Below are 18,951 nucleotides of genomic sequence, written 5' to 3'. Positions count from 1 at the left end.
GTTGATAACCACCTTTGCGTGACCACCTATCCTGACGTCGGGGTAAGTGAAGCCAGAGCACAGAAAGATATCCTGGCTATGTTGAACTTGCTTCATCTATGGGTTGATGAAGGTTGAACTTTGGGAATAAACCTCTGTTTGTGTGGAGAGGGAATTGGGGGAGGGGTGACTATGAGTTAAAGCGCTTTTGGATTAGTAGCTCAGCTATTGTACTGCAAATACCTCCTTCTTTCTGCTGTTCTTTATTCTGTCTCCCTCCTTTCTTGTTTGGTATTGAATGTGTGTGGGGCGCAAGCTAGACTGAAGCTGTGTATTTGTGCACGTGCGTGAGCAAAGTGAGGGCAACAGCACCTCTGTCATCGTGACTGAAGTGTGCATATATATTTACTGTAAATGTATACGTGCCCACTTGTTTACACAATAACTGTGGGATAATAACGCAGCCAGCAATGTGTATCCAAATCGTCTTGACACAGAGACAAACAGATACAGTAGTACTTTGCATAAATTTGCATGTCCCACGTTGTCCTGCCTCAGGCATCTAAGAGATGGACTGCCATGTATGGTGTTATCTCTTTGCAAATATGCCACTGGAGAGTGTGTTTCCTGGCTTAGTCATATCTGCTTTTCTCAAGGGATCCAGGTTCACCGTTCTTCAGTTTATGTTTGGGAGATATATGCCAAGTGGGAAAAAAATTGCAGTGAGTCATCTGCTTAAAACCAGTTATCGTAATTCTCAGTTGTATTGTTTTTAGGGAATTAAACAAGTACCTGAATGTATTTATTATTATAGACTAAAAATAAATATCAAAAATCTGAGTAAAATTTATAATTTTACTATAATTTTTTTTTTTTTACCTGTTTTCAGCCCCTTATTCCCTTAGTTCCCCGTCTTTTAACTTTCGCTTTATTTTATTTAAAACCTTTTCTGAGCTGCTGTTATTGCTGCTATTCACTGATTCAGTGGGAACTTGGAGGCATAAGACAGAAACATGGCACTCAAAGCCTGATAGAAAGCTGTAGGAGGATTCTGCAACAGGAAAGATGGTGGTAGAAGTATAACTTCAGGGGGAAGGGGCTTTATAAGACTTTATTTTGGCATAAAGTGAGCAAACTTTTGAAGTGGGTTTTATCACATTTGACTGGTGAGTCATGCCTTTTATTTCTCAGTGATCACTGAAATTAAAGTGAATTCAGATAATGCCTCAAAATACATGCACCGTGTCATTTTAAGATAACTGCTGAGTTGCAAGACTTGCTTCTAGAAGGACTTTGGAGAAATTCTCACAACAGGGAGTTTGTAGATCTACCATGCCTCAAATAACACATGATGGGTTCCAACAAATCTACCATGAAAGCATCTTCAACGTTGAGTTTTTTCTTATTTTGTGGTGTTTCATGCAAATCTTTGAATAATTCCTTTCTCCTCTCTCGCTCTCTTTGTCTCTCTTGCTCTGTCCAGATGAAAAAGAGAAAGCCAAGATCAACTCGGAGGAGCTGCAGATCAAAAAAGTGAAGAAGAAAAAGAAGAAGAAACACAAAGAAGGGGAGAAGCACAAGCATGTGAAGATGTACCACCGCTCCTGCCAAACCATCTGTGCTGGTCTGCTTCTCCTCCCTCCTTCCTCCTCGTCCCCCACCTCCTCTCCCTCCCCTTCTGAACTAAAACACGACTCCCCCCTGTCCTTATTTAAGTCCCCTCTACCTGTTTACCCTCTGCCTAACAACAAAACCTCCCATCTCCCTCCCTCCTCTCCTTCCAAGACTCACCTGAACTCGCTCCACAACTCGCTTGACTCTCCGTTGTCCTCCACCAAGTCCCCTCTCTCTTCCCCAACCAAACATCAACCGCAGTGCACCTATCCCAGCACAGCGGACCTGGAGTTTGCGTCATACATTCACATAGAGAACCAGCCTAACGGAGGGGCCCTAGTGGCTCACGCCTACACATCGCAGCTCTCCTCTCTCTCAGTGGACCAGAGGGAAAGGTTTGCTCAGGAGTTTGTCACGTTGGCGTTCAGTGAGGACACATCCCAGGTGCAGTATGTGTATTGATCATATTGATCCATGAATGTTGAGTTCAGTGCAGTTTTTGCAGCTGTGGTGTAGCACCTGCTGCTGACTTTATTTCATAAAAACATGGTTTGTGTTTTGCCCTTAAAGCTGTTATCTAGACTAAGGATGCACTGATCTGATATCCAGATGGGTTAGGCAGGATTCGCATGGATGCTTTGCTTCAAAACTTGATTGTGGACATTCCCAACCCTCTTGCTGTCTCAGAATATTTAAGTTAATTTAAATGAGAAGTGAGTGGTTGAAGCCTCACTTTTTTGTGCTGGTCCTAGGCCTTTGTGACTGAGGTTTTAAATGTAAAAGAATGATTTGCAGTCTTTTCCTACAGTGAAGAATAAACCTTATTAATTTCATACTGGTAATGGATTGGTGCTCTGGTATTGTGGCTAGCACATGGCCAAAGCCCAGGTATCTGTAGCATATTGGTGATCAAAGAAATTGGATTAGTGCATCCCAAATTTACACTTAAACTCTTAGACTCCTAATGTAAAACATTTTTCCTAAAACATCTTGGTGTAAATTGACACTGACTGTTTTCCAGGCAGCTCATTATGTCATGGGAATTGTCCACGGAGCAGCCAATTACCTACCGGACTTTTTGGACTACTTCTCAACCAAGTTTCCATCGGCTCCTGTCAAAATGGAAATACTTGGAAAGAAGGACATAGAAACCACCACTATGGCTAATTTCTACTCTCAGGTCAGTCAGACAGACTCATGCAAATGGGAGGATTGATGTCATAGATATTGTGCTGTATGCCTGCTGTGGTTCGGACATTAGTGGAACAGATAACAGACAGTTCTGCAACTATGACTAATCGCTTTTCCGATTTACATCACTCATGAACTGCTGAGAAAATCTAAACTAAGTTATAAGTAATGTACAGTAGGAAGGTTGCATGATGCGGCAAAATGCTGTGTAAATTAAAGAAGGTGAAGATAGGTGATACAGATAGCACTCTCTGTGCAACTTATTTTTGCTTTCAAACTTTGTCACTCGCATGAAAAGACAGAGGCCTTTTGTTTTTTCGTGGTATATTTAGAAGGCAGATGTGTGTATACATATGCACACTTTTGTTTCTGTTTACAATGTGTCATGTAGTTCGTGGTGCATGAAAATGGTTGTTTTTAGTGAATAGAGTTTGACGAAAAGCTGCAGCTCTGTGTCTGTTCTGTGCTTTATTCTTCTTAATCACAGTTCATCTATATGAATGACTTTTTCTACTTTCTACAAAGAAGTGGAAAAAGTCTTCAGTACACTGACCCCCCCCACCCCAAACTAAATCATTTTGCCATCTTTGGTTCGAGTTTTGTTTGTTTGTTTGTTTTGCTTTTGGCACTCTTTTATTTATTGTTTTTTATTGTACTGAGGAAATGTTCCAAGTGTCTTGTCCCAGACTGACTCCCTGAGTTGACATGAGGGTTGTTGGTTTGCGATACTTTTTAAATTATTATTTCAAAAGTACAACTATTATAACATCCACAGAAGGGATAACCAGTATTGCTTGAAACATACAGTTAAGTTTTTGGTTTGGAATATTTTTCCCATCAGAACCTCTAGGCCTTTTAGTGTTGCTCAGCTGACCACTGCATCTATTCTTCTGAAGAATGCTGTAGTCCTGCACCCCTCAGATTTTTGCTGTATCTCTAATGGGTTTATTTTGTTTCGATGGCCTCCTTCGCTTGCATTAACATCCCTTTGGAATGCTATTTCAACACCTGGAAATCAGCTCTAGGGTTTTTATCTGTTTAGTTTCTCATTTGATAACAAGAAAACAGGTCTTGCCTGGCTCTGAAACTGCTTGTCAGTTAATTGTTAATTGTCTGAAAATGGGAGACTATTAAAAATCGCTGTAATTCCTAAACCATTAATGCCAAAGTTTTGTTAAAATCCTTGACTTTAAAGCTGAAAGTCTACACTTCAATCACATCTTGATTGTTTGATTTTTTTAAAATCCACTGGGGTGGTGTAAAGAGGCGTTGTCCAGCTTATGAACTTGACTGTAATTGTACATTTAAAAACACAATACATTGCAAAATAATCAAATAAAATATTATGGTTCAGATACATAGACCACTGAGCGAGTGCTGCTTTGAAAAGAATGGAACAGCTTTTCTCTTTTATTCAACTTTAAATGGGAAATTATCAGACCATCAGAGACCTGTGGTGCATGAAGCTTTTATCAGTCAGTCAGCACAGTTATGCATGGATGGTGCTCTGTTAACACCCTCTGCCCCACTGCACTAAGAACTTTCCTGGTGGAAACCCAACTGTAAGCCCCAACTGCCTACAGTTCTGCTTTATTCCCCCATGCATAATGGAATAATAAATTTATTTACATTCCACTGGTTTCCTTTATTGCTTATCCACCTTGGTGTTGTGGGGGGGGGGGGGGGGGGGCTGGAGGCTGGAGCCTCTCCCAGATGCCATAGGGCACAACACACAGGCACTCAAATCTGCTGCCAATTTAGGATCACCAGATATTAACCTATAGTGTATGTCTTTACTGTGGGAGGAAGCTGGAGTACCCAGGGAGAACCCACACAGGCACAGGGAGAACATTCAAACTCCACACAGAAATGCCCCAACAGGCAGGAGGACTGAACCCACAGCTTTGTTGCTGTGAGATGACAGTGCTACCCATTGCACCCATTTAGAATATTCACTGACAGCCCCAGTACCAACACCGCTTAATCTCTGCAACTCTCAGTACTAATCAAATGATTGTGGTAATGACAATGGACTACTGAAGCTACAGGCAGCTCTGAGCTCTTATTATGAACCATCCTCACGTTAGCCTAAAGTAGAAAGCATTAGTGTTTGTGGATGTTGTGTGATTAGCTTTGCTAGAACAGATGGCAGCTGTCACACTTTGCAAAGATAACTTTACAGGCTCAGAATTAACATTTTGAAGACATTTTTTTGTAATGCAAAGTTGACTCACTCATTTTGAGTTTAGTGTAAAGATTAGGTTGACTGCATTTGAGGTGCTTAGAGAAGTTTTTCCTCCTCCTTTTTTTTTTTTTTTTTTTTAAAGCATGTTATTATACCATTTGAAATATGTCACCATACTTGCTGCCAGATATATATATTTTTTTCCCATCAGTACAATTAAAAAAAAAAAAAAAAATCCACATTTACAGTGTTTTGTCATCAGCTTGGTCCAGTTTTCATGACATTCCTGATGGTAAATGTAGAAAGTAAGGGAAGAGGGTGAAGTGATGATGGGGAAGCATAATGATTAAATGAAAAGACTGGATGACTGCTGTGCGTATGAAAAAGTTGTATTGTTGTGGCTTTAACCATCTGTTCGAGTCATCTGCCTCCATCTGTTCAGCATTAAACAGCTTTTGGCATTAAACTGATGTCTGATTTCGCAGACTTAATGACAACATTATCAACGACAGCAGAGTTGTGTGCAGTGCACATTTGGACGCGGCTGTTACTCCTGCGCATCTAAATCTTAAGAAAGCAAAGTTCAAAGCAAGTGGACATACTTGTTAGAGAGGGGAAAGACGATGAAAGTCAGATAACACAAGGCTATATGAGACATAGTCTAAAATAGATGAGAAAGAGAGGATTATATAAGAAATGTGACAAGAAATGGAACCAAAGGGATGAGACGGAAGAAGTGGAGTTTAAGGACTGTGAGAAATGACTGCTGTCTGGCAGGTGGCAGCTTCACAGTAAAGCAGGTTAGAGAGTCACCTCCAACAACAAAAAGGTGCTTTTCTTCTCAAACCTCCTGACCATTCCACAATGTACAACACAACCTTTTGAGGACAGCAGGAAAAATGAGGTGTGTGTGTGTGTGTGTGTGTTGGATGGATTGTCTCCACAGTGACACAGCTAGACCTCTTCATTTCAAGTTGTCCCATGTCTGTAGTTCACTAATGAAAAGCCTTTTGTTGCCTCAAACCTCCTGAGTGGCTTTGTACTGAGATACCGCCTGCTCTTTTTCAATGTGAGTGCAGGCAGTATTGGCTACCATACTTTTATATATATATGTGTGCGTGTGTGTGTGGCACTACGGGGGGTAGATCAGTTTATGCTTTCTAATGCTCTCCTTCTGGCTGTTTTCATCTTTGTATGGAATATTCATAATGTTTTTCCCAGTATTTCCTTCTGTTTTTCCTCCACAGGAACATCCTTGATGTCAGCATGATTTTTGGATCAATTAAATCCAGTTAATGAAGGCGTGAAACATCCTAATTGTGTAATTTTTGTCTAAATTTCCCCTGCAGACCTGTGTCCCATGCTATCCCTTTAAGAGTAATGTTCCTTGCAGGGCTAACGTCATTGTCCACTGGTCTTGTTAATTTTTTTTTTTTTTCCCGCCCTCCAAGCTCTCGGCAGTGACCTTGGGAAGTAGACTTACAGTCTACACACACCCACAAACACACACACAAATGTGAGCATGCATACTGATAGTAAATACACAGGGACAAGTATACACACAAGTATAGAGAGATTTATGTTATATCATCCCCATTTCTCTCCCTCCTGCTGTGTCTGTCTCTCTTTTATCTCTCTTCTCCATGTTTCTGTTATCTAGCCATAAATGACTGGACTGCTGCTTTTTATATGGCGTGTGCAGAAAGGAGAGCTAAGCAAATTGCAGCCGCTTGCAATCTTTTCTTCTTTGTTTGTGTTCAAATTTATCTCCCACAGTATGAGACACAATCACCCACACACTTCTCCACGAGTAACTTGCGTACCTATAGCAATTGATAATAAATAGCATGTGAGAGAGAGTGTTTGTTATGCTCAGAATGTGACCGCAGGCACCGAAGTTGCTTTGCTGCTGCTCGGGCTGCGTGTCTGTGTTTTGTATTCAGCACCTGTCTGAAGCCATTTTCAGTGCCGGTAAGAATTATGGAAGATTACAGCTCTCCATTTTCTGAGGGCAAGTACAGCCCTACAGTCAATACACGGTGTGCTCGGACACTGAGGTAATTTGGTCTTTCTCCTTTAGTCACTGAGAGTAATGATTGTGGTACATCAGAAGATTAAGACAAGTCAAAACAACACAATGCAGCTTTTTAATATTTTATTAATCTGTGTTCATATTGTGCTCATCGCTTTATCGTTGCAGAAGAACATTCACAACAATGACTCATATGTAAATGAACTAAAAGCCAGCAGGTTTAGGGGTCAGACTGGGGAAAAAAAATCAGTCTTTACATTAAAAGTTTACATTTGTAACCTTGTTATAAGAAGCACTAGCAAATCTTGCATTTAAATAGAGTATTGTTATTATTATAATATTGTTGTGAGGATGATTTTTGACACAGTTGAACTTTTGTGGTAAATCATTTGTCATTGGTTGGTAAACATTTTCAATGGTAAATGTGAAATTGAAGGATGACTTGATAATATTGGCCTGTCTTTGGATGACAGCAGACCCATCTATGGGACTGAGCTGTTAAAATCAGCGTTGTTTGCCACCTGTTAGCGACAGTGCATTCATTGGTAACAGACAGCTAAAGCAATATTTATGGTTCAGCCGTCTGCTGGCAGGCTGGGGGTGGTCCGTCTGCCTGCAGGGAGCTCTGTTGTCAGATGGAGGCAGTGTGCAATGTATGTGGTACAACTGGTCTGTGAGCAACTCTTGCTTGTGCTGTTGCTGGTCCGTCAGCCAGTCACAGAGAAGAGCAAAGTTATAACACACAAAGAGCTGAAGTGAAATGGCATGTTATACACAACAAAATGTGTCTGTGGCAGCCACTCTGTGCTTTGCAGATATCACATTTTTTTTTTTTTATCTTTGAAGTTTTATTTGTGGTTCTCCCGTTCCCAGTGATCTCCACTGTTGCTCCTTTCCCTGTCAGCCAGTCAGCATTTGGCAGACTCGTACGTCATTCGCTTCATGAGACGCACAATCAGGATTGTGGAGGACTGCACGGGGGTGCATCTGCGGTTGGTGAAAATCCCTCTCCACTTGCTGTCCAAACGGAAATGCAGATGGACATATTTTCTGGGCCATAAATTATGCTGTAGTCTGAACTCTAAGGTGTATCTCCCAATCCGTTGGTAAGTGGTTGCTGGTAGTTGTAAGGTGAAAATGATCACAAAGAGTTGCATGGTTCTTGACTGAAAACTTTCTTGTTATTGCTACAGACTCTTGTGGTCACCTGTAGTTTGCATGGAAGATGCTGACTTTTCTGCAAACATGCATCAGCTACTCTGAGGTGTAGTAACACTGAAAAGTGCGACACAAACCAGAATGGATAACGTTTGCCTTCCAAGTAAAAGTTGCTGTAGGGCTAAGGCAAAAAATTTTTACTTTAAAGGCGAATGTTCTCAGTTTCCGGTTTGTCCACTTTTTCCAAGTTTTTCTACAGCTGTGCTAGTAGTTATTGATTGCTTGCAGAGACGTCGTCATCTTCTATTTAAAAACTGTGGGTGGCTGTCGATCTGCTGACCAAAGCAATCACAAGGAGGATTTTGGTGCAGCACCCTCTTTGCAACCGATTTTTACCTAGTGATGCCAGCAAACTCTAGTGACCACTTGCCAGCCAGTTGGTTAATACATATTTTTCTCTCGTGACTGGTGGTTGCCAGAAGGTCGCTGGTCTCTAGGCCTGTGTGACAGGGGCCTAACTGTCTGTTTCAGTAGTCTCTGACTTGACTGCAAATTTTGGTAAAATGAGTCAACACACACACGTCAGCGGCGTGGTGGTTAGCACTGCTGCCTCACAGTTAGATTCCACCTTGGCCCGGGCCCCTCTCTCTGTGTGGAGTTTGCATGTTCTCCCCGCGTCTGCGTGGGTTTCTTCCTACGTGGGTTTCTTCCGGGTATTCCGGTTTCCTTCCACAGTCTAAAGACATGCATTTACTGGGGTTAGGTTAATTGGCCAGCCATCCTCAGTGAGACTGGTTGCAGATACCTCTCTACATATTTTTACTATTTTTATTACAGTTTTTTAGGTGTGAATGTGAGTGTGGATGTGTGGATAAATTATGAATGTGTTGTAATTTTTAACATGTAAAATGATGAGTGAGATAGAACATTAAAAGCAGCTGAATATTTACCACTTTGCTCTTGGTTCCCAGCCTCCATGCAGGTCCGGCGGCTTTGCAGAGAGAGCAGCGTGAGTACAATGATTGTAAGAGCTGACAGATATTTCACTAGGTGCTTTTTTTGAGAGAGATTTTGTGCACTTAGGATAAGATGGTATATTTTTCTCACATTAAAATAAAAAAAATAAATAAATAAAATAAAAAACTGATTATCCAAATTAAAAAATTGGAAAATCGAATACCTGCATAGGCAGTGAATAGTCAGATATTTGGGAGCAGTCCTAGTTATCTGTAGCTATCTGTGTGGGTGCCCTGCTCCAAACCTTTGACACTAACCTGGAGGAAGCACTGCTGCACTTCCACAGTGTACCTAGAAATGTGCGGTGCAACTTACAAGAATTCATCAGTAACAACAAAGAAGGCGGAAAAGGGTCATTACATTATTATTAATTGAAGTGTGGTTGTGCATTTATTCACGTCTCCCTCTTTGTAGCTGAGCCAAGTGTGAGATTGTGAAACAGAAGCGTGTCCAATTGTGTTTGAGACAACAGTCAGCAGCCAGAAGCTTTGTTGCGACGCAGGCACGGAAATAGACTAATAAACTTAGTACTCTGCAGTCTGACTGGACATAATGATTAGAAAGAGAGTTGAATGAGAGGAAGAAAAAAAGAAAGATACGCAGAGGTCAGGGAGGGGTCAGACAGATTAGTGAGATGATGACATGACATGATCTCAGCAGGAGGAGGTCAAGGATGAGCTGATGAAGGAAAGGGAAGCTTGTTACAGAATTAACAAGTGAGGAACCAGAGACGGAAAGGAGAGCAGGAAAGAGAGAGGACTGATCTAATAGGCTTGCCACCAGGGATGTGAGCATTATGAAGGAAGGAGGCAGAGAAGGAGCTGGAGAGGCTGACGGAGACGAGAGAAAAATAGGTAATGTGAGTAAAACAGCAAGTGAAGTCAATGTTTACATGCACGTACACAGAGGTGAGGAAGGACCGGAGCATCTTGAAGACTGCAGCTCAGAGGAAGTCTGTCACATTTCCTGTTTCCTTCTGTTTGCCTTCACTTGATATAGAAGAGCTGTGTGTGTGTGTGTGTGTGTGTGTGTGTGCGTGCGTGCGTGCGTGCGTGCGTGCGTGCGTGCGAACCAGTGGGTGTTAAATTTATCCGTTTATTTGAGTCACAGGTCGTGCTTCCTAATACTCCTGTGATAGTGAGAGAATATTGTCTTTGCAAACAACGTGGGGGTTTAGTCAGCTGTTAAATTACGCACATGTAAACACACCCACACAAAAATAGAAACTCATAAACACAAACTGTTATAATCACGTAGAAGAGTGAATTCACACGCTACAGAAATACACGCTCGCACTGTGGCTAAGAAACATTGTGGAAGTTGGGAATTACTTGTAAGCTCGATGGCGTTGGACTCCAACACATTTGCCTCGCTGTAACTAGGTCATTGACTGAGTGAGACTATTTCAGGTTGTCTTTGTATGTATGGAGTCAGTATGTCAAGCTTTTAGCCTGCGTCATTTTACGAGGATTATAAACTGTGTCTTGAACTGAAGTGAACAAACAGCCATGTGGCTTAGCATGCTTATGGATGAGAAATGTATTTATTTTGCTAACTTAATATAGAATTCAAAACATTAAACAGCTGTTTGTCACAAGTGTTTAGACCAGTTTACAAGAAATTATTATTGTTTCTGCCTCTGGGCAATAACACATTCTACATACTAAAGCCACCAGCATTCACAGTCTTCTAAGCTGCTGTTGTGGATCTAATACCTTACTTTAAAAAGGCACATGGGAGCTGCTAAGCACCTTCCCCTTTAGTCCTTCTGCAATTCATTGTTTCAATCTTCATTAGGTCCTCTTCACTTCTCTCCTCCCATCTTTTCAAACCTTCACTCCTCTCTCTTCAACACTTTCCCTCCCTTCTCCTTTTTTTTTTTTTTTTTAAACCCTTTGGAATTACGAGGATTTCTGCATTAATTAATCGGACGATGTGCTCTGATCTTCATCTGAGTCGCGATTAGATTTTTTTTTCCTTCATTCTGTCTCCCTTGTATTTCACAGCTTGTCTTTCCAAACTTTCTCTCCCTCTTCTTTACACGTTTTCTCTCCATCTGTCTCTCTTCCCTTCATCCTTTCTCTCTTGTGTATCCTCTCCCTCTGGTCTGCCTCTCTTCCTTTCTCTCACCCTTTATCTCTGCCTCGTTGTCAAGTGGTGACTCACTGGAGGCATGCTGCCAAGGATTTGGCATGCGCACACATACACATACATCCTGATCAGCCAAGAGTACCGCATGCAGGCCACATGCTGCGCGTACTGCACACATCCACACACAAAGGCGCTGTTGAGGGCCAAGGGTATGGGAGACGGGTTAGAGACACACAGTCACACAGGCGCGATGCTCTGTCAGCCAAGTGAAAAGCAGCAAACAGTGTTGAGTCACATCGCTGGAGCAGAAACATCAAATGAAAGCACCAACACACTCACACAGTGTCTATTTTGACACCCAGTAATGATGCACAGCTTCTATGTGTATCTTTCCCTCCAATTCAGATTTTAGTGTGTTTGGTTTTGTTTCCCATTGGTATAAATAATATGATAATACATATGAATAATAAAATAGTGATGCTTTTTGGGAAGGCTCTATTTGCATATTTTTTTAAGACTTTCATATAAGCTGTTAAAACATCTTCTTTATACCGTCGAACACTCGCTGTTTGTCATGAAATTTACTAATTAATCCAGGACCTTTAATGCTTTCAGCTTTTGCCCCGAAAAACTTTTTTATGGGTGGATGGATGGATAGTCTGACTTAATGTTTTGCTATTTATGATGCCACTGAGCGGATATCCCTAATATGGTGTCCGGCAAATGGTCTGGCTTTGAGTGCAGAAGTCCCACCCACCTGCTATTCTTATCTTGTAAGGAGCAGCCAATCAAGAGAAAACTGGCTTAGTGGAAGCTAAATGGTTTATTTCATAAAGTGGATGAACTGAGTGATTGCACCAGGGAGCAGTTATGATAAACAAGTATTTTTATTTATTTATTTGTTGGCACTATCTATAGTACAGTGAAGAGCAGAAAGGAAAGCGGGGAGACCGAGATGGGGAAGACGGGCAGTAAAGGGCCTTGGGGTTGAAGCATTCAGGCTTGTGGTCTCCTGCTCAGCCTGTGAGCTAAACTAACACCCAGTGAAGTTTTTTATTTATTTATTTTTTTAAAGCTATAAATCATACAAAGCTAACCATGATCTAACCCTTTTTAAGAAGTAAGATGTTTCCTTATTTGCTTGTAAATTGTTAGCTAGAAATGACCGAAACAAAAGGCTCTTATTTGACCTGGTCACAGGGTAAACTGATTTATATTCCAAAGGAGTTCTGACCCTCTAGCCACCTCTGTCGTAACAGCAGGAGGTCTATAATGATCCTGCTGAAAGTGCTACAGCTTCACTGCATCTACTATTAATTTGCAGTTATCACTTTGTGTGATCTGTGTGTTGTCAGAGGGGGAGAATTTCAAACTGTCTCTGAGCTGGAGAGAAATGGTAAACAGTGGGTGTATATCACACTGAAAATGGTTTGTTTGAACTGCACTCCTTTTAGATGTGAAATAATAAAGCGGTGATTTACAATTTGCTGGAGAAACGTATTTGAAATTCTATTATCATTGTAATACCTCTGTGTTTGTGCACTACACAAAAGAGAATTTTAAATGCTGGTGTTTGCAAGATGAACATTGTAGATTTTAGATGATTGCATCTTTCCCCAAGAACTGAACTCCTGTTATCTGATTAAAACATACAGCAGGAATCCACCTCTCTTCACCGTCACACAGACTAATCACGTGTGTGTGTGGTGTGTTATATTCCCACTGCAGGTGAAGAAAACCTATAGTCATGGCACATACAGAGCCGGAGCCATGAGACAGATCAGCCTGGTGGGAGCCGTGGATGAGGAGGTTGGCGATTATTTCCCAGAATTCCTCAGCATGCTGGAAGAGTCACCTTTCCTGAAGGTGAGTGGAATGATAGCGTGGCAGTAATCCTAAACAACAACAGAATGATTGAATGGAAAAAGTGAGAGAAGGGTTAAGACAAAGCAGATTTTAAGTTACGCAGCATGAAAAGGAGTCTGGAAAATCTTCGCATCTTCCACATTAATTGGGTGACCAAGATATCTTTCATATACACAGTCCAAAATGCAGTTAAATACCTTGTAGAGAAATGTGGCCAACAGAAAATAATAATACAGTAAAAACTGGATTTTAATCTGCTTTGTTTTAGCCAGAAAAGATCCATTAAAACTTTGCTGGGTCGGTACAGATACTCATCCTTAGTATCATCTTGGGACATCTTTATTAATCAGGCATTGCCTCATGCTCTAAAAGCACACATTTTCATAATGTGCTACTATTTGTTCCAAGAAAACATCATCTGTTCTAGTAAAATTGTGCACGCTTAGTCAAGCTGTTGTGTGACAATGTTCAGCTGCCTGACAAAGTGTGAGCCCTGAAGTCTAAAGTAGGCTTTATTTACTCCACTTATTTACTTCCTCATACCTCATGAATAGCCCTCTAATGCATCCACTAACTAGAATAATTTGATGCATTTTTAGTGTTGATCATTTGGAAATAACAAAGTGAACAGATGGAGAATACTGCAAGACAAAACACCTAAAACTCTCAGTGGTGTCTGGCAAACAAGAGGCGTTAAGCGGCGTGTCAAGTGATTTGATGCGGCTCCCAGTTTTAGTCCAGGAAGTTGTCTCTCTGTGCAGAAACAGACCACCGAAATGCTGTGTTTACCCACTGCTGTCCCTGAAATGCGGGAGTGACAAGCTTGTCTTCTGTTTGCTATTCTGTGTTGACACTTTAAATCTCCTGCTTCCACTGTGGAGAAGTTGCGTCGCATGCTGAATATCAAAAGACGTACATCCTCTGGCGTTTCATATCTATGAGAGGCTTTGGCGTTCAACACCCTCCAAATCATCCTCGGTGCCAGTGACAAGTTTTGCCAGGGGAGCAGTTTCTGCACATGAGATAAATAAAACACTTGATGAATTGCTTACCAACTGAAAAGGTGATTCTTTGATTTTATTCCCTCGTGTCTTCACTTTCCCTCCTCCCTCTTTTCCTCCTCGTCTGTCTGGCTACAGAGGACTCTTCCATGGGGAACGTTTTCCAGTCTGAGGCTGATGAGTCCCACAGAGAGCGACGACGGTCCTATAATGTGGGTCAGACCAGGAGAGCAGATGATACCTGTAGCTGATATACCAAAGTCTCCTTTTAAAAGAAAACGGTGAGTCCAGCAGTGAACGGCATACTGCAGATGCATACAAATTAGGCCAGCTGATGATTCCAGTTCAGTGAGACAGATAGAATTAGCAGGGATTTTGCTCTTTATGTATGTTGTTTACAAGCCTCGGTGGTGTGTGTTTGTGTACCTTATTGAGCCAGCTTGCCTCTGTACCCCCCTGCTCTGCCCATGCGGACTGATTACGGGCTAAAAAAGTTTGCCAATGTGAAGCAGCGTGAAGCTTTGTTGAAGCCGAGCGGCTCCAGATGAGACAATTACCCCCCTCTGATTGTCTGTGCCACTGCTGCTCGCACACAGCCTCTGCCTCACACGCGCTAACACATGATGTCTGTGAGCGAGACCATGAGAGAGAAAGCTTGTGTGTGATAGGAGCGGTATGTGTCTCACCGCTAGGATGAGATCATCGTTACATCAGACACCGCTTCACGTGGCAGCCAGCCAAACATGGAACAATGCACATCACACACATTCCTCCCTCGCTTCATCTATTTCTCTCTCATGTCTCTGTTCATTAGTAGTGGCGTCATTTAGTTGGTGGATTTTAGCTAAAGAGATGAGTCAGTCGATAAAACGATGATTCTTTATTTGTTAATGTAATTGGTGATGTCATTTTCATTTAGAAGAAGTTGGTAATTTCACACTGTTTTCAATTAAGTATACATTTATTAACAGCTTTAGTTCATACAAGAAATCCTATTTTTAATGAATAAAGTAAATATATCTGCTTTTTAATCAGTGCTTGCACCAAATTTCCTGCATTATGTTGTACATTAATGCATGCTTTGTTTTCATTGGTGGACTGTGTTTAGACCAAAAATTATTAAAGTAAACTTAGATTAAAATTAAGACTAAAGCTAGTGAGGGTGGAAAAAAGAAACATTTCAGTTAACTGAAATAAAAATAAAAAAACAGACTTACATATAGGAAATGTCTCAATCTTTCACCCACCTTTCTCATCCTGCCTCTTTTCTCTGTCCTTGCCCTCTAGCTGCCTCCACAGATATTTTCTCTTACAATCTGTTTTCCACTTCATCTTCTTGACCTCTGTTTTCTGCTTTAAGTTGATTTATTGAAGACTTACCATGCTGTTATTTTCAGGAACTCGGGAACTAAAAGTGTGTGTCAAAGAAAGCACGTATATTGTAAATGTCACCGCTGTGCAGGTGGTGTTGTTTATGTCTGTCAGTGTTTATAAAGAAAGAGACATCAAAATAGAAAGCGTGTCAGAAGAAATACGGTGAAGTAGCGAGAAGGGGAGATGATGTTGTTTGCAGCAAGTCCTTGGCTGCAGTTTGGCCCTCTGCTGCGTTGGAAGGAAGGCTGCTTGTGCATGAGCAGCGTCTCTTCGCAGCGCTTTTTATTTCTCTGTAGTTTCGGTGGAAAGGTCAAACTGTTGTGCCTTTCTGACAGCGCTGAGACTCTCAGTCTGAGAATTCAGCTTGATTATAGTGGTCAGACGATGAAAATAAACCAAAATATTTCAGCTTTTGGTGAAAGGGCGCCACGCTCGCAGAAATTTGCTGTAATTGCATAGTAGAGGCAGCAGCAGCAGCAGCAGCTGAGGCCAGCACCAGTTTAAAGCAGGACAGAGGCCTGATGAAATATGTGATGTGAGCGTGACAGCCAGTGTGAGCTGATCAAACCCACAAAGCTTAGCAATGTTTTCTGATGAGAGACAGAGCTGCAGCTTTTCTGAAAAGAAAAAAAAAATGATGCAAACTTCATGGTAACCTTTTATTTCAAGAACTTAACACTCACTATACTTTACACTGATGTTTGTTAGGCTGTTTTACTGCATTTACTACATTTTGATTTGTGGTACTTTAGATAGTTTAACGTTCTATTATAATTGTACTATTTTGACTCCAGATTAATTTTTACTTCTGTTTTGTTATCAATATATCCTTTCTCTATTTTATTGAGTGATAAACCATTCTTATTTATTCAAGGAATTTCCCAACTTTTGGCATAAATAGAGTAAATCTTTTTCTTAAAAATAGTTAAAATTAGTTTCCTATATTTAGCACTTTCAGGCCAAACATGAAGTAGTTGGTGCATGGTACTGAGCGGAGTGTACATAATGCCGCTATGCCGCTACAGCTCACCTGGTTGAGCAGGCAACCCATAATAGTGAAGGTCTCTTCTGCAGGGGCGCTGATTTAAGTCCACCCCAGACCATTTCCTGTATCGCAGTTTCCCTCAATTTCCTGTCCAATAAAGGCTTAAAATGCCCCAAAAATAAATCTTAGAAAAAAGAAGGAATGATACTGCTTTAGATCACTGCAGAATGAAAACTGGCAATTTGTTACAAACATGGTATCCTAATTATTATGGCATATATTCTGCTGTAATCTAAACTTTTCATATCATCAAGTTACATAACTACGGACACGCACAGTGCATTTGTTGCCAGTAATAATGTCTTTCTGCTTTTCTGGATGAATTTCATTGGGTACATATTACTTTGGGGCTCAATTGAGCTTTGACTGCAGAACCTGGCATAAAATCAGTGTAATTAAAGAAAAAGAAAAAAAAGCAGCATTTGCATCTTCAAAGAAAGTGATTCCCTCTGTCCCCCTTTCTCCATTTCTTTCTCCTTTTACTGCCATAGCCCCAAATTCCCCACCTCTCTCCTTTATCCCATTTCCCCCCTTTTATCTCTGTGCACTCTCTTTCACTCATCTATCCCTCAGTCCTACCTTTTGTCTGGCAATAAACGCACAGATATCTGTCCTGACATTTTGGTGCACACTGCCAGCATGCATGGTGGGAGCATAACCAACCTCACATATAGTTAAAGATTTGCAGCGGATGGTAGGCTTCAAAGATGTGCACATTCAGCACTCCTTCCTTTACGCTCTCCCTTTTCACAGTTTCACTTACCAGCTTTCCTGGTTTTACATTTATTACTGTCAGCCTGCAGTCAGCTCAGACACACTCAGCTCGGGGTGTATGTGTGTGTGTTCATCTCCCCCCTCCACTCTCTGCACTATTTTCCTCTGCTTCTTTCTTCCTCTTCCACCAGCTCATGCCTCTCTCCTCTTATCTCTGAATGAATGAACGCACAATTCTGCATTCAGCATGGGTAGTCTCACAGCTTTTTTCTTGGTGTGTGTGTGTGTGTGTCTGTGTTACGCTCTCGAAGGAATCTCTCACAGACTCTGTGCGTGTGTTTATACTCTTGTTTGAATTTGACTGCAGCTCCAGTGTGAGTCACTGATCCAGCAGTGAGCTGACTGCAGTACTTCTATTGTTTGGCAGCACGGCTCATTTCTATGCTTTTCCTTCACAGCTCTTCAGTCTGCATGCATGAAGCCAAGTGTAGACATAATCTGTGTACATCGTCTGGCATTGGTGTTAAACTCCTTGAAACGCAGCGTGTTTTTTCACATGCAAAAGGAGGTTGCTGATTTCCAATTGTTCACACTTGTTTATAAACATGTATTATGCTGGCAATAAACATGGAGCCATAAAATAATTAGCCTTAGAAAAAAAGAGGAGTTCCTCTGAAGCTAGAAAATCTCACATGTAAATGTTTATACATGGATAATAAATGTGGTTTAACAAACTTTTAGCTTGTAAGGTGTTTTGGCATTTACTGATACAAGAATATTTAACAGTGTCCAAATTAACGTCTCTTCATTCCCTGTGTCACAGCGCCTGAAGGGCCACAGTAAGTGTTTAGATTCATTGTGGCTACAGGTTTACCAGTTATTGTCTTTCATCTTTTAGTTTATGCAAATATACGTCTTACATATAAACTGAAGGACTAAAATAAATTCTTAGATCTGTAAAATGAAATCAAACAAAAAATGTCATATTATTGTATTTAAATATGTAGATTAACTGCCGGCGGTACTGCACACTGAATGTTATTGATGATATCTTCCTATTTTCTGTCCACGTTCAGTGTTAGTATTATTGTATATGTATCCAAGTAGAGGAGGTACGATATGTGTAACGTCTGTGCGGTGTGAAAGCCATAGGCTGGGCCCTGATGGCGCTTTGAGGGTTACACCCACAAATGTTTCAGAAACTCTCACTAAAGCCACGGGCTGAGACACGCCTGTTTCCTTCTGCTTCTATGAAACATTAAAAGTATCATCTACATAATTATGAGCACTGGCAATTTCAGTTGTAGTTTTTATGGGGTCGGAAGTTTAAGTTTCACAGCTTGTTTTTTTTTAAATAAGCATGCCTGCTTTTTTTCTTTCTTTTTATTATATTATAGTTTGTTGGTTCACCCCAAAGCTATGATGTTTCCAAGTTCTGACATGACAGTTGAGCTATAAATCACTAGATGAATGCTATATTTTGTTGTTGACTGTGCAGTGTAATTGCGTGACTGTGCTTTATAAGTTCACCTAAACTGTTCAGGATGTTTTTTTTATGTGTAAGAACAGTTTGCGATGGCAGCACTTAAAGACTGCCTCATAAAAACCAAAAAAAAACTTAAATATGCAAAATTTCCCAATGTTTAGGCCTGATCTACACCCTGCCAGTCTTGCAGTACGCTGG

At 41.0% G+C, this 18,951-nt stretch overlaps 1 protein-coding gene and 1 long non-coding RNA gene across 2 annotated transcripts in view; one reads left to right on the top strand and one right to left on the bottom strand.

The window, feature by feature from the left end:
* The window catches only part of LOC115773644 (lysine-specific demethylase RSBN1L-like), a 40,440-nt gene that overhangs the window by 14,001 nt on the left and 7,488 nt on the right, over positions 1 to 18,951 (top strand). The window contains exons 3-6 of the mRNA XM_030720495.1: positions 1,463 to 2,037; positions 2,615 to 2,773; positions 12,996 to 13,133; positions 14,273 to 14,415. Coding sequence (XP_030576355.1) covers positions 1,463 to 2,037; positions 2,615 to 2,773; positions 12,996 to 13,133; positions 14,273 to 14,415 — 1,015 coding nt within the window. The remainder of the gene's footprint in view (positions 1 to 1,462; positions 2,038 to 2,614; positions 2,774 to 12,995; positions 13,134 to 14,272; positions 14,416 to 18,951) is intronic.
* Positions 8,329 to 11,248, bottom strand: LOC115773645 (uncharacterized). The gene is made up of 3 exons (XR_004019110.1): positions 10,897 to 11,248; positions 9,110 to 9,150; positions 8,329 to 8,895 (listed from the first exon to the last, which is right to left on the bottom strand). It is a non-coding gene; the product is annotated as an uncharacterized LOC115773645 (long non-coding RNA).

This window comes from Archocentrus centrarchus, chromosome 23, assembly GCF_007364275.1.
Source record: "Archocentrus centrarchus isolate MPI-CPG fArcCen1 chromosome 23, fArcCen1, whole genome shotgun sequence".
Classification (NCBI taxonomy): domain Eukaryota; kingdom Metazoa; phylum Chordata; class Actinopteri; order Cichliformes; family Cichlidae; genus Archocentrus; species Archocentrus centrarchus.
This window is presented reverse-complemented; position numbering and strand designations above follow the sequence as displayed.